This window comes from Podarcis liolepis, assembly GCF_965112155.1.
Source record: "Podarcis liolepis genome assembly, chromosome: 12".
NCBI lineage: Eukaryota > Metazoa > Chordata > Lepidosauria > Squamata > Lacertidae > Podarcis > Podarcis liolepis.
Genome location: NC_139563.1, coordinates 27,453,615 through 27,468,705, shown reverse-complemented (window position 1 = coordinate 27,468,705; position 15,091 = coordinate 27,453,615). Strand labels below are relative to the sequence as shown.

Genomic DNA, 15,091 nt, shown 5'->3' with positions numbered 1-15,091 from the left:
TACGTTCCCAGACTCTGTGCATATATGGGAAATCACATAAAGTGGGGAAGGCACTGTTGAGAGAGGCTGGGAAGCGTACCTCTCTCGGCAGATCCCACCCATCCCACTTGCATTCCCGGGCAGTGATGTGCCCTTGCACATGTGCACCCACCTGCCCAGCCTGCCTCCAGTGATCAGAAAGTTGAATGGTGGGTCAGTGGCTCCCAGTGCCCATCACCACTGTGCAGCCTCTTGGGGCTCTCCCTGTTAGTCTTGGAAGTTTACGGAGACAGTTCCCTTATCTAGTTTCTCCCCCATCCCCAAGAAATAATGTGGCTGCATGCTTGTGGGGTGGCAAGGAAGAGGAACAAAACGGCCGCAAGCGAGGGAAGAATGGGCAGGTGGGTGGTCAGAGGCATGGAGTCCCCCCTCCATACTGGCAGGAAGAAAAAAGCCAAGGAGGGTGAGTGAGTGGGGGTGACAAGACACTTGGAACGACCACGCAAGCTGTTTCCCTCCAGTTCTCTCCTGCTCTTTTCGTGGCTCTCTTGGCACCATTTCCTGGTTGCATTTGGCAGCAACACACATAATGCTGTTGCACAGAAGTGGAATGCACACAAGTGGAGTGTTTGTGTGTCTGTATGTGCAATCCAGGCCAACGGGTATTGAGCTGAGATTTTAATTTAGCCAAACGACATGTCAACCTTGCCTTAGTTAAATTTCATCAGAAATCCAGTGCCCCCACTGTAATACTGAAGTAGCACAAAAATGCTTAGCTTTGTTAGCACTGTACCCCCCCACACAAAAAGGTAGTGGATTGGTGTTAAATGAACATTTTGATGGTATACAGGTAGATATGCTCGCATAAATGCATAGAATCAAGAATATTGTTAATATGTTCCAAGTATTTTATTTCACTTACTCCCGAAAAATTGCTCTTATTCCTTTTCACATGAAATGTGCCCTAGATTTACATTTTGACTAGCACTGAATGCCATTTTGACCAACATAGCTGATGCTATATGTAATCCATCTCAGCATACTTGGTGCAATAAATTCGGCAGACAAAATACATACCATTTGTTTTGCAGTAGGACAGTTCTGCTGTGCAGCTGCAATTTAGAAATCTCAAAAGGCTTCAGAATGTTATGTTACAGCCATTAATGGAGATTCCAAGGAGTTTTCCATCCATTTTTATTGCAGGAGGGAGGTGGGGGGGTGGAAGTGGGGGTCAGAGAGCTGTTGAAATGAGAGGGTGTGTGGGCTGAAGTATGAATCCACATAAAATATTATTTCGTTTGAAATTAACCCAAGACATCCCTGTTTGGATAAGCAAAGAATATATTGTGTTGTGTGTGTAAGAGAGAGATGGAGATCTATTCTAATAGCACTCCTCCCTCTGTGATACAAAGGAAATAGCTGCCGCCCAAGCCTGGACTCCACAGTTCAATAGAAAACATTCCAAAAGAATGCATAGGATGTTATAAATATAAAAAGGAGTTTAATGAAAGAGCATACAGATGTCTTTCATGTATTTTAAATTGGAAAGACTAATTCTGAAACTATAAGAAAAACAACAGTGAGCTACGAGCCATATGCTTCAGATTACTGAAGTATGACTTACACAGGCCTGTCATTCAATGAGAAGCAACACAGACTAAAACAGGAGATGTTGAAAGGAAAAAAAAGACTTGTGGGAAGTCTAACCATCTCTAAATATGTGTTTTATTATCTTCGGGTGTTCTTTGCTGAGTTACCACCATGATTAAAACCAATGCCCTGGCACCAGGAGGATGGGATTCCTTTAAGTTCCTCTTCCTTCCCCACATATCAAGGAAGGTACATAGCAGACTTGACTGCGTAGTGGTGCAGTTTCAGCAAAAGGGGAGCAGCAGATAGAGAGGCGGCTTTGCAGCCAGCAATGCCACATCCACATTTGAACTCATACTGTGCAAGGGTGTTAAAGATTGATTTGATACCAAGATTCTGCAAGGTGCTGTGCAAGGAACAGAAATCACATAGTTGTGGCCAGGGGGCTTTCCGTCAGCACTGAAGGGAAGATATTTGCAAGGAAGATTGGAATTGACAATGAGGAACAAGGGCAAGAACATCAAAAGGCAGTGCAAACACAGTAAGACCCAGTTCATATATTACCATCTGAGGCATGGCTGCTCTCATGCTGCCCTGGTAACACTGGAGCCTTCTCTGCACAGGTCTTCCATGGTGTAGGACTAATGTGAAAACAATGTAGCAGGGCTGTAGTGTGAAAAGAACTAGTGGATGTGGGTCATGGTGATAGGGCTAGGCACATGAATAATCCCCACACCAGTTTTGCTGGCCTGCAGGGGCATGGCCCCTGTCCACATGACACACTTCATACATTACTAAGATGGTATAGGTGGAGTCACACTGCTTTGGCTCTCTACCAGGGATGTAAGGATATGAATTGGGTCATAGGTTATAGTTGATCAGGGAAATCTAAAGTACAACATTATTTGAGAATCTTCTGAACCTCGCAACTCAGTTAAAAAGTGGATGTTCCTCCTCCCCTCCGTTTTTTACACACATCCAGCATTCCATGACCACAAAGCATGATCAGTCTCCATTGGCCTCTTTTGGGTTTCTTTTCTTTTTTAAAAAAGGATTTGTTGTACTTCTGCAAAACTTGGGGTTCCTGCAGGCCTGCACTGGGTTACCTCAACCACTCTGGGCAGCTTCCAACAAATTAAAACATCAAACACAACAAAGCATCAAACTCTTCAATGTCAGATGTCTTCTAAAAGTCAGATAGTTGTTTATTTCCTTAACATCTGACAGAAGGGCGTTCCACAGGACAGGCGCAACTACAGAGAAGGCTCTCTGCCTGGTTCCCTGTAACCTCACTTTTTACAATGAGGAAACCACCAGAAAGCCCTCAGAGCTGGATTTCAGTGTCTGGTCAAAGGTGGTGCCATTTTGGTTACCATAAGTATCAGCACTCAGTACCTAACAATTGGAAAGAAAGAGAATAATGATTTACATGCAAGATGCCCCAGGTTCAAACTCAGCATCGCCGTTAAAAAACCCTCAAGGCGTAGGACTGGGAAGGAGTTCAGGCCAGTTGATCTAGAGGTCCCAAAGATTGGATGCACAAATGTTCCAAACTTGACCTGTTAACGTGTAATCCTCCATCTCTGCCTGAGTCTCATAAGGCAGGTGGAGAGCAACTTGCTGTATGCCATCTTCTCAAATTTGTTAGTCAGCCAGGGTGGACTTGCACATCTTCCAGTTTATCTTGCAGCCTGAGAAAGCTTCAGGGAGCACAATGCCCTGAGAATTCCCTTGGGAAAGGCTAGTCCCGAGTAGCTTAGTTATGCAGACAACCAGCTCCAAACCAGACATGTTATTGGATATAGTCCTCAACACACATATATAGTACAGAATATTAGCCTGGAGGAAGATGGTTTGGCTGGGCTGATTTCCAAAGCTCTGAAACTGCTGTGCAAGGCACTTTTGCATTAATCCACAATGGCCAGTGCAGCTCTATTCATGTGTAAGTTCTGGTTCCAAAGTTCTCAAATCTGTTGGTATGAGCTTGCAAGGCAGCAGAGGAGATCAGGGGCAAAGGGCAGGACCAACAAGGCTAGACTCAGACCTCTCCCATCTCCAAAACCAGCCCACTCATATTGTCGCATTCACAGTGGGCTGGGTGATTACTACAGCTGTGTTGTAGTAATCCCTTCCAAAGCACACAAAGCAGTAAATTACGTTTTTGGATTATGATCCAAAGTTCTCCAGGCAAAGCAGTGCCAATTTTGGCCTGCAGTGGTGAATTGCATGGATTTTTCAAACTGGCCTCATTTTTTTCTGTACAATCATGGAACTTTTACTGATTTGATGTGCACAGGCCATAATGTACCTCTAGAAGAGCAAAGACGTCCTGTTGGCTGCAGTAAACAAAAACTGCAAAGGGTAGCATACTTCCCGGGAAGGTTGTAAAAAAAGCAAACCCAGTCTCTTTCTGGAGCATCCAAAAAATATCTGAACAGTCAGAAAGAAATTGTTAGTTCATGAGAACAGGTGGCAATTGTATTTTGAGTATTTTATCATTTTCTTCATTGGCTAACTTGCTTTCCTATCATGTGTTTTCTTACTTGTGCTTCTACTTTTAAGTTAATGGAAAGACTGTTGGTCAGTAGTAGAGCATCTGCTTTGCATGCAAAAGTTTCCAGGTTCAACCTCTGGCTGGGGAAGTCTCCTGCGTGAAATCCTGGAGCACCACTGACAGTTATTGTAGGCAGTTCTGAGCCAAGTGGACAATGAATATAATTACCCTGCTGGGTCAGACCCAGCATCACTGCCTCCGATGCAGAGGCAGAGCACAGCCATCGTGGCTAGTAGATGTTGATAGCCTTATCCTCCACAAATTTGTCCAAAGCCATCCAAGTTGGTAACCATGACTGCTTCCTCATAGAATAGAATAATAGAATCATAGAGTTGGAAGAGACCACAAGGGCCATCGAGTCCAACCCCCTGCCAAGCAGGAAACACCATCAGAGCACTCCTGACATATGGTTGTCAAGCCTCTGCTTAAAGACCTCCAAAGAAGGAGACTCCACCACACTCCTTGGCAGCAAATTCCACTGTCGAACAGCTCTTACTGTCAGGAAGTTCTTCCTAATGTTTAGGTGGAATCTTCTTTCTTGTAGTAGAGAAACTAGTTCCTGTGGGAACTAGTTCCTCTGTTAGCTGAGCGCTGCCTGAATAAGTGCTTCTTTTGTCTGTCCTGACTTCTAACTTCCAGATTCTTTGGGTGCCCAGGAGTTCTAGTCATATTGCCTCTTCCTCGCCTTTTGCCTAAAATGAAAAGCCTCAGATGTGGAAACCTTTCCAAATTGGGAAGTTTCTCCATCCCCTTGATCATTTTGAGTACTTTTTTATTTTCAGTTCCTGCATAGTGATTCCTAGCATGGAATTTGCTTTTTTCACTGCTGCCGCACAATGGGTCGGCATCTTCATTGAGCTATCCACTACAACCCAAGGTCTTGGTCCTGGCCAGTCACTGCCAGTTCAGACCCCATGAGCAAGCAAGCAACCATTTCATGTGGGGATTCTGTTCCCGGCCCCCACATAGTGCATATAAGCATGCCCTGTTTCATCCCCATTCTGTCTTCTTCCAGATCCAAAAGGACCCATGAATCAGTGATCACGTATGAATTGGACTTACCTAAATGGTCACCACCTATACATGAAATAAAGTCTTTTTTGCCCCTTCATGCATCAGTTTATACTTGTTCACATTTTCCTTCTTCAGAGCTAGCAAAGGGCATTTTTATTTTTGTTTTAAAGGAAGAGAGAGAAAATTATTCAGGATGGTGAATTGTACCACTTGCGCTTAGGCAGTACAATTGCAAAAGCACAGGTCCACATGGTCCCTGAATATGAGCTGTGCCGAGGTTTGTCAGCGCAGACACAGCTTGAGAAAAACTTGAAGCCACAAGCCTGCAATCAAAATTAAGTAAGTGGACCCTCATGCAACAAACCGGAGGCCTTAAATTTTATGGGTCCTCCCCACACACGAAACTGATGAAGGTGACCCTGATGAGCTATTTAGTGAAGTCATTCTGCATTGTGAACAGCAAACCAAGAGCATTTCTCCAGCAAGAACAAGAAAGACCCACCTCACAGTGATTGATGAGAATGTTATAAAAGTGCAATGAGCTGGAAAGTCATCATCTTGTCTTTTCCTTTTGCCACCGGAACGGCATAGCAGAGAGATCTCTTTTCTTCTGGTTCTGCATAAGGAGAGGTTACATGGCATGGAAATGTGTTACACCCAGCTGCTCACTAGTTTGCAGGGCACACAGTAAATAATACTGTTTAGTATATCTAAGGCACAAAAGAGAACAGCACTCTTTTGATGGTGATTCCTAGCCTCTTTCATTTGCTTTCCAGTTTGCTTCCAATTCATTGAGTGGCATTTTGCAACAGTGCATACTTTAGTGTGGTGGGTTCTCTGATTGGTGGGTTGTTGTTGGGGTCCCCCCCCCCTTAATTGGCATGAGTAAATGAAAGGTTACTTAGGCCCTGGTGTAGCAGAGGCACTTCAGTTTGTTTAAAGTTGTTTGCTGAACTGAGCAATATCTAAATTAACCCTCTGAATTCATTCTGTGTGAGCTTCATTGGTAGCGGGAGAAAGCCCCAATTGCTTACCACCATCAAGATTTCTTTGGCACAATGGTATTTTATTTTGAAAATAATACATTGTTTGAAAACTTGCTTTTTTCATCTTTTAAGGTTTCATTCTATTGATCAGTTCCTAGGGCAACCTCAAATTATTTTGCGCTTTTTTCTTCTGAATTTGAAAGTTGTGTTGAAAGTTGGTGCAGTATACCGACCTTAACACTTATTCTACGTCTGGAAATGTATTATTTATTTAATACATTTAATACATTTCTATACCGCCCTTCATCTGAGGATTACAGGGCAGTTTATATTTGCCACAACTTCCTCCTCACTTGAAAAAAAAACTTGCTAGTTGGATTCCTGTTCCTCTTACCAAGCTTACCCTTGACAAATTTACCCTCTATATTTCTTGGGGATGTCCCACAGTTCAGTGGGGCAGCATGCAGAAGGTCCCATGTGCATTCCTAGTTAGACTGGCAGAACTGTGAAAAATCTTTTAGATTTTTGATACAGTGAATATATCAACGTCATATAAAGTCAACTGCCTTATACCAAGCCAGACCTTTGGTCCAGTTAGCTCAGTATTGTCAACTCTACACTGACTGGCAGTGGCTCTTCTGGGTTTAAGACAGGTATGTTTAAGCCCTACCTAGAGATGCCGGATATTGAGCCTAGAACCTTCTCCATGAAAAGCAAGTGTTCTCCACTGAGCTCCACAAAGTATTCCAATGTGGCAGACTCCCTCTTCCCCTCTATGATGTTTCTTCCCCCATACTTTCCAAGGAGTTGATCCACAGAAAGAATTAGCTTTGCTCCTGTTTTCTGGCCCACCTGTTTTCCTCTCATAATGGGATGGGCAGAGGAAGAACAGAGAACTCTTCCTCTGGTCCATACATTGGGAGAAATGTACGGTGCCAGGGAGCAAAAAGTTACCAGAACGCATTTGTGGACAAAGGTTCATCTTCGCCCCTCCATCATGTGGCTTTAGCATGGACTCATGGGAAGTAGGTGTGGTTTTGTAGAAACAGTGGTTACTTAACTTCAACTCTATATTACTTTATTCAGGGACAGTGAAGAACAAGCTGTTTTATTGCATGACCTTTCTCAGTTTCCCAGGAACCTAATCCCTGAAAAAAATAAGTTCAGCCCAAGCCCAAGGGACCACCTCCCATCGTTATGGCCACAAATGTGTACTTACCCATAACAACCTATCTTGAATGTAACTGTCATAATAGTAGGGCAGCCCTAAGCAGATTCTTCTAGGTCTTAGATTGCAGAGTTTGGGAACCTCTGGTCTGAGCAAGTTAGACTTCACAGAAAGGTGTTCCATATAAGAAGCTTGTAAGGTTTGCACATGGGTAAGTACACTGTGACTATGATCAGTCCCCAAGTCTATTTTCATAATTCAAATGCCTCGTTGAATTTCTGCCGGAGTTGTCTTACGGAAATTGTGTTGCCCTAGTCCACCTGAATATGCAGAGTAAGGAGGTGGTGAAACATTCAGATGCTCTTATTTGAGTAAACTTGATCTCCTGATCTGAAGCTGCTTGCAAATGTTTTTCCCCCTCCCCCCTTGGTGCATTGTTTCAGCTTCCTAATCACTGACCAGCTGTCTTGTTAGTGAATAGAGCTGTGGGCCCCTTGCCATGTTTCATGTGAGGTCTTGGCTGGGTGGCCAAGCAGGCAGCCTGCAGCCACTGTCAAAGCAATTCAAGAGGTATTGGCACAGCAGTGCCACCATTAATTTCTGCTTGTCACATGCTGTCATGCAAGTTACACCAGAGAGGAAATGACCGTTGAAAAAAGGGTGCTTGTGGCACTTTGTCCCCTCTAGACATTATCCCTGAGGTTAAACAAGTGGATACAATTAGCTGCTGTCCACAAACAGCTGTTAGGAAAGAGAAACCCAGATCTGGGCCCCATAGCCATGTGTCTTTCCTGTTGGTGAGGAGAGCCTGCTATCAACATCTGCCATACTTTAACCCTTCATTGAGGTGTTAATTTCGGCTGTATAGAGCCAAATCGATGACTGACGGCAATCCTATGTGTATCTGTTCAGAACTAGTCCCATTAGTTCAGTGTGACTTACTCCTAGGTAAGTGTACGTAGGATTGCAGCCTGTGAGCTGAAGTTCTGAATCAGTAGACAGGATACAGAGTACTGAGTGGGTTAGCTCGAGATGCACGGCCAATAAAAACACACTACTCTGTATTTCATTCCCAGAAATGTGCCTGTTTGCAGTACTACTTAGTTCAGGAGCTTTAATAAATGTATAGTTCTCATGATCACATTTACTGGTTTAAAACAAGTATTTATTATTCAGGAAGACTTCTGGAAATGATAAGTAACTAGGAGATTCCTAAATTTCCTTTCAGCAGGCTTAAGAAAGATTCACTAAAATCTTTTGGTGAATGGCCTGGTAGTCATCTGGCAGGATGAAGATAGTATGTCATATCTTGGCTGATGCTCACATTCAATTTTGGCATGGTAAGAATATCACCATGTTCTCCTTTTTTTTTATCTCATCGGTTTCGAGTGGCCTGTATATTTTCCTGGAAAGAGTATCAAGGGTAAAGCTTGAGAACTAGCTCCTTAACATACCCTGTCAAGTGTCAAAAGTGAATTCATAAGAATTTTTCACTGTGTGAGATTGGTGAGCTTATATCACCATTCCCACAACAATTCATGTTGAAATAGAATATGTAGAAATTAGTATTCAGAATACCCTGGGATAGTTAACCTTTGTTTCGTACAACTCTCCGAGCTCTCATCTGGGAGCTTTCCTTTCTTCTCCCAGTCTCCTATCCTGGGATATCTTCCTTTCTCTGCCTCTCACACAGGGTCTTTTACCTGCCAACCATCACATTTTTAGTGTTATGAAAAGAAACTAAAATGTAGAATTGTAGATGGAGACTTATGGAATGGTACAGGTGACAAAACAGGTGCATTTCCCCCCATTTGTATGCATTTGAACATGTACAAGACAGAAGCAGTAAACATGATCACCAAATATCTGTGAATATTCTGTGTTGCTTTGGTTCAGATTTTAATATTTATTGGTCGTTATAGTGATCCGATTCATTTTTTTAAAAAAATGCTACAAAACTCAACCCTTCGGTTGAGCAATTAAATGTCGTGTGTGTAAATTATCATGTTGGATTAAAGCAGATGTGGGAATCCAGTGACTCCAGATGCTGGACTCCCATCAGCCCCAGCTGGCATGCTCAGTGGCCAGGGATGATTGGAGTTCTACTGCAACAGCATCTGAAAGACCGCAGGTTCCACACTCTTGGATTAGATAATGCATTTTGAATGTGAAATTGATTAAGGAGGCTCAAAAGCCTTGAGAGCTTGCAGGTCAAAGCTCTTGTGACTGTGCCAAACACCCCTGTCACCCTTGCATTTAAGTCTTGTGAACTCTGCAGGTGTGAATACAGGAGACGGCACCTTTTCAAGGCACTGCTCTCAAGAAATTTGCATCAGGTTTTTAATAAATCTTTTTGGTTTTATGATTCCTCATGTTAAAAAACTGTTCTGGGTGCTTTATGAGTAGAAGAATGGTGTATAAATAATATATTATTTACTAACTACATGCTTTTAATTGTCAAATGTTAATAGCCTATTTCTGTTGTGCAAATTCTAATAACATAGAGACTTGTGTTTATCAGCTTGCTCATAATCCACCCTATATGAAAAGTTAGTCTTACTAATGTAATTCCTGTTGATTTATGAGGTAGAGTGGGACTACGGGAGAGGAGGGGGAGCCCCTGGAGCTGCATGAGTCCTCTGGCCACTTCATGTGTTTACAGCAAATTTCTGCAGCAGGAAGCTTTGTGTATCTAGATGTTTCCCATATGAATGGGACTCTTGAACTTCCAGGGTCTTTATTCCGTGGAAAGCCTCCATGAATACACAAGGCTCCCCATTGCAGCACTTTCCTGCAAACATATAATAATAATAATAATTTATTATTTATTCCCCAGGCACTCTGGGCAGCTCCCAACAGAATTAATGATGTTGATGATGATAAAAATGTGCATTAAGAGGGCTGTTTGTATATCTAGGTACACAAGCAAAGGTACACTTATCATAACCATGTGCATGTTTATTCAGGAGTAAGGCTCACTACCTTAAATGGGGCTTACCTATTGTATATATATCCTAAGTGTATATATAGGGTGCCCTGTCTATATATTTAAGCTGTGCAAAAATGACATACTTTGTTTCTCATCAAAACTCTGAATTGCTTACCCTTAGGACATGATGTTTCAACTCCTACGAGGGCTTGATTTTCTGCATTCGCACAGAGTGGTCCACCGTGATCTGAAACCGCAAAACATTCTAGTCACCAGCAACGGGCAGATAAAATTAGCCGACTTTGGCCTTGCAAGGATCTACAGTTTTCAAATGGCTCTTACATCTGTGGTAAGTTTCAATGTGTTCTTTCTTTAAATCTAATTTCACGATTTAGTTTTGCATAGATGTTCTTTGGTCGTTATTTTAGAACAACTAAATAAAGCAAAAGATAGGTGTTACTATTTGAGAAGCATTACAGTTGAACTTTATCTGAAGCGATTGCCATTACTGCAGGGTGGTAAATTATTCCTACAAATTGCTGAATCTGACTGCTCAGTCCTGTACTTGTTTCCGTGGAAGTAAGTTCATGAAAAGTCCAGTGTACAAAGAATCAAAGCCTGATTGACATTCCAAGACGATATACAAAGGTGGACTTCCCTGAATATTATGCCTTTTTTATCTTTTCCTACTTCATTAAACTGTTTTAATATGCAGCGACTGCACATTACACAGGAGGTATAGTACAGTTGGCATTTTTCCTCCCCTTCTGAATCACATCTTGATAGTGCTTAGAAGGAGGCCTGCGAGTTTCTTAAAAGATAATGTAGCAGTTGCTGCTTTGCTCAGCAGGCAATGTGAGTAGAGTGCACAAGGGGGAGAAAAATAAAATATGGCACCATGGGCTTGTTTACATGACTATTTGTAACCTGGTTGTGCATCAATTAATTGCCATTTGTTTATGGCATTGGAGTAGGAAAAATGTGAGATGATCAGATATTATTTCCTTGGTCTTGTAGTGATATTTGGGTGATCATATTAGTCAAACAAGAATTTAAAAATAAAAACGGTCCACTATGTGTCCCATTTTCAGTTTTTTAAAAAAGATTGTGCTCTCCAAGCATGAGCAAAAAACCCCGCCTGCCTCTCAAGCAAACCTTGCCCTTCTAAAATGTGCAAGAGAATTTGTGGCAGATCTGAAGCTTAAGCTTCCTAGTAATCTTAAAGGGCAGCTCCAGAGGCACAAAGGAACATATGAAAGCTGCCCTATACTGAGTCACATCATTAGCCCATCTAACTCATTGGCAGTGGCTCTCCTGGATTTTAAACTGGGAGTCTCTTCTCACCCTACCTCATGCATGCAAAGGAGATGCTTCATCACTGAGCTACATTTCTTCCTGGACATCCCATATGGCAGGGTCTTATTACAGAAGTGGCCTTAACACTATATGCAAATGATAAAGAATACTCCTAGCTTAGAGCTACAGTCTGCTTCTTAAATAAACAAGGTCAGGTCCAGGTATATATGTTGGCATGTGGAGTTTGTCTGCTGCAGCAGAAGTTGACTTTAGTTAAATGAACCCTTGCTTGGAGCATACCTTTAGTTGAAAGGTATTCAGACTAAGGCTTTGGTATAAAATAAGAAAGCTTATGTTTACTAAAGGAAGTACACTCTTGATAGGAAAGCATTCTGTAGACCTAGCTGCCTATCTGGTTGGAGAAATGAAGAAAGCTATGCTTGTCCCTTTATTCTCAGAAGACAAATCCAAACTGACCGCTTGCCTCAAGGTCCAGAGAAAGTGTGTGGGGAAGAGCAGGAAACTGTAAACAGGATGCAACCTAAGACTTACTGGTCATCAAAGAGCTAAAGTGGTCTGCATAGAGATAAAGGTACAGAGATAGGAAGCTGGAGATCTTATCTCTCTTAACCCATGCAAACCTCTCTCAGCCAGCTGACTTGCATCCAGACTTCCAACAGCAGTTGGGAACAATGATATAGAACATTACACTGCTGACACTGCTCCAAACCTTACGAGGGCTCCTGTGTACCACATGGATCCTGTGGTTTAGTTGCACATTGACACAGCCGATGCCTTCAATCTCCATTCATAGTATAATAGAACTGTAGGTAGCACCTAATAGGTCATCTAGTCCAACCTCCTGCTCTAAATCATTATCATTTTCCAGCTAATGGTTCCCTTGCAGATATCTGTCCAAACTGTCCAAAGAAAATGACTTCACATTGCTGAGCTTATCTAAATCATCAGGAAGCTCTTCCTAATGTTTAACCTAAACTCTTCTCCCCAGAGTTTAGTCTTCGCTTCTGTTCTTCACCTTGAGAGTGAACAATTTGGGAGTCACTTAACAGATGTTTCTATACAGGACTGAGTACCTCATGTTCTAGGAGCTGTGCACATAATGAAGTTATAGAAAGTCCCCTGTCAGGGTTATCATTATGATCAGTCGACATGTGAACTCTCTGTCATTTCCTACAGCGGTGCAGTATATTGAGGCCAGATAAAGAATTATTTCTTGAAGTATCAGTTCTTTCCCAAGATACATCCTCATTCTCTGACTACAAAGGAACTCCTCTAGTGGAACAGAAAGAGCCGTGAAAGTAAGGCAGCATAAAGAACTGATCCAGCCTAGTTGACTGGGTGCTGCAAACCGATAACTTCAAAGTATTTTAGCTGCAATGATTACTTCCCAAATAGTAAAGCATTCTTTTGGCAGGTAAACCTTCTGGGCATATTTCTGTCATTTGTAATCCCTTGATGCTTCCTCTGATAAATGAATGGAAGCCTCAGAATAAATCGACACATGTTTATGTAGAGAATACCAGTCCCGGAGCTAGGAAATCGGAGCAATTGATAGACCTATGTTGAACATCTGGGCTTGTTCTCAGAAGCAGAACAGTGGGGACAAGTATTCAGTGTCATGTGGAGTTAAACTGTTCTGCAAGTGTTGGTGCTGGCTCTTGGGAAAGCTTTGATTAGAAGAGGCGGGAACTGTTTGAATCTTTGGAGAGCTTCTGCCAATTGGATTTGATTGTGCTACACAGGATAGACCGATGGCTTGACTTGATATGGTGCAAATGGACATGATAGGTTGCTTCATTCGGGGGGTATAGTAGAAATGGCACCAAAAATTGCAATGAATGCAGTGAGCTAAGTAATTTATTTATTTGGGGGGGGGGGTAAGGTACAGCCCAGTTTACCCAGATTATCTAAAGCTACAATGTTGATATAATCAGACGTTTGTTTCAATGACAGTTTAGTTTACATGCTATTTTATTCCAAGAATGGGGAGCCCTTGGCACTCCTGATATTGTTGAACTACAACTGACATCAGCCTCAGTCAGCCTGTCATGGAACAAGTACCTTGCCAGAAAGGGTCACCAACATAATTAAAGGGATAGCCTTTTATTTATTTATTTTTATACATTCATATTGTGCCTTTCTTCCATTGTGGAACTCGGTTGGGGGTGTATGTGGTTCCCAGGTTCTTAACCTATCCGAATACTGACCAGACCCTGTCTTGCATAGCTTCAACAAGGTGGTGGCCTCACGTGCCTTCAGGCCATACGCTGAACCATCTACATATTCTGCAAGTTTACTCTTACTAATAAATCAGAGAAGCTATGGCCCTCCAGATGTTGCTGGACTAAAACTATTTATCATCCCTGATCAGTGGTCATGCTGGCTGGGACAGTTGGGTGTTGGAGTCCAGTTATATTTGGAGGCTTCTCAGATTCCTAAGATCATCAGTATACAATCAGGTTCATATAATCAGCAGAACAGTTCATATATTAACATATATAGTTAATATATGTCTATTCAACTATATTTTTCATCTCATGTGTGATTTCACTCTCCTTTACTGAAGATATACCATTTGCTGTATTTGTATGGCACTGCTATGGTTAACGAATACCCAATCTGAAACTTCAGTGCAACAAAGGCATGGATAGTTTTAAACAATTTGTTTCATTACAAGCTATCTTTACCTTATGTAATTCGAACGGTAGAAATTTTAAATAAGTAGAGTCCCATCCATCGTATCAGTTCTTGTGGGAAAATATGCTTCAGTGACTTACTGGCACTGGCTATGGAATGTGGCATTTAAAAGTACCTTTTTACAGTGGGAAAGAATTTGGTCGAGAATAAACAGTCTGACCTTGTTAAATGGACCAAAGTCTGTACAGATCCCAGTTCCAGAAAGCTAGTTTCTACTAGACTGTGAAAGAAAGCTCAGTTTGCAATTAATGCCATTAGGAGTGGGAAGGCTTTGGAGAGTCCTGCGCACTGTGTAAAGCTAAATGTTTCACATCAAAAGTGTGGAATTAAAAAGCCATATATAGCATTATTGCCTTGATATAATCACGTTTGAGAGACGCGATTTATATTTATATTTGGAAATAGAAATAGAAAATTAATAATAATAATAATAATAATAATAATAATAATAATAATAATAATAATAATAATATTTTCCACCCCCTTTTGTGGAATGCTCTCCCCAAGGAAGTTCCGCTGGCCTTCATTATACACCTTTAGGCGCCAGGCAAAAACGTTCCTCTTTAACCAGGTCTTTGGCTGATTGACATCCAATGCCCTTTTAAATGTGCTGTGGAAGGGGGATCATTGGTATGTTTCTGTTCTTATTTTTATTATGCATTTTGTGTTTTTTATATTGTATGTTGTGAACTGCCCTGAGGTCTACCTGCATAGGGCAGTATGAAAATGTAATAAATAAATAAAAATATGAGAATCCGGACCATAGGAAGCAGCCTTATTTCAAGTCAGAGTACAGCTCTGTAGAGGTGGTTCAGGCAGGAGTCTTCCCCATCCCTACCTAGAGATACCAGGGATTG

General features: G+C 41.9%; 1 protein-coding gene across 4 annotated transcripts in view; it reads left to right on the top strand.

Annotated features, from left to right (window-relative positions):
* Positions 1-15,091, top strand: part of CDK6 (cyclin dependent kinase 6) — a 107,974-nt gene that overhangs the window by 38,434 nt on the left and 54,449 nt on the right. For all 4 annotated transcript variants that reach the window (XM_083467709.1, XM_083467712.1, XM_083467711.1 and 1 more), the window contains one exon: positions 10,402-10,569. In XM_083467709.1, coding sequence (XP_083323835.1) covers positions 10,402-10,569 — 168 coding nt within the window. The remainder of the gene's footprint in view (positions 1-10,401; positions 10,570-15,091) is intronic.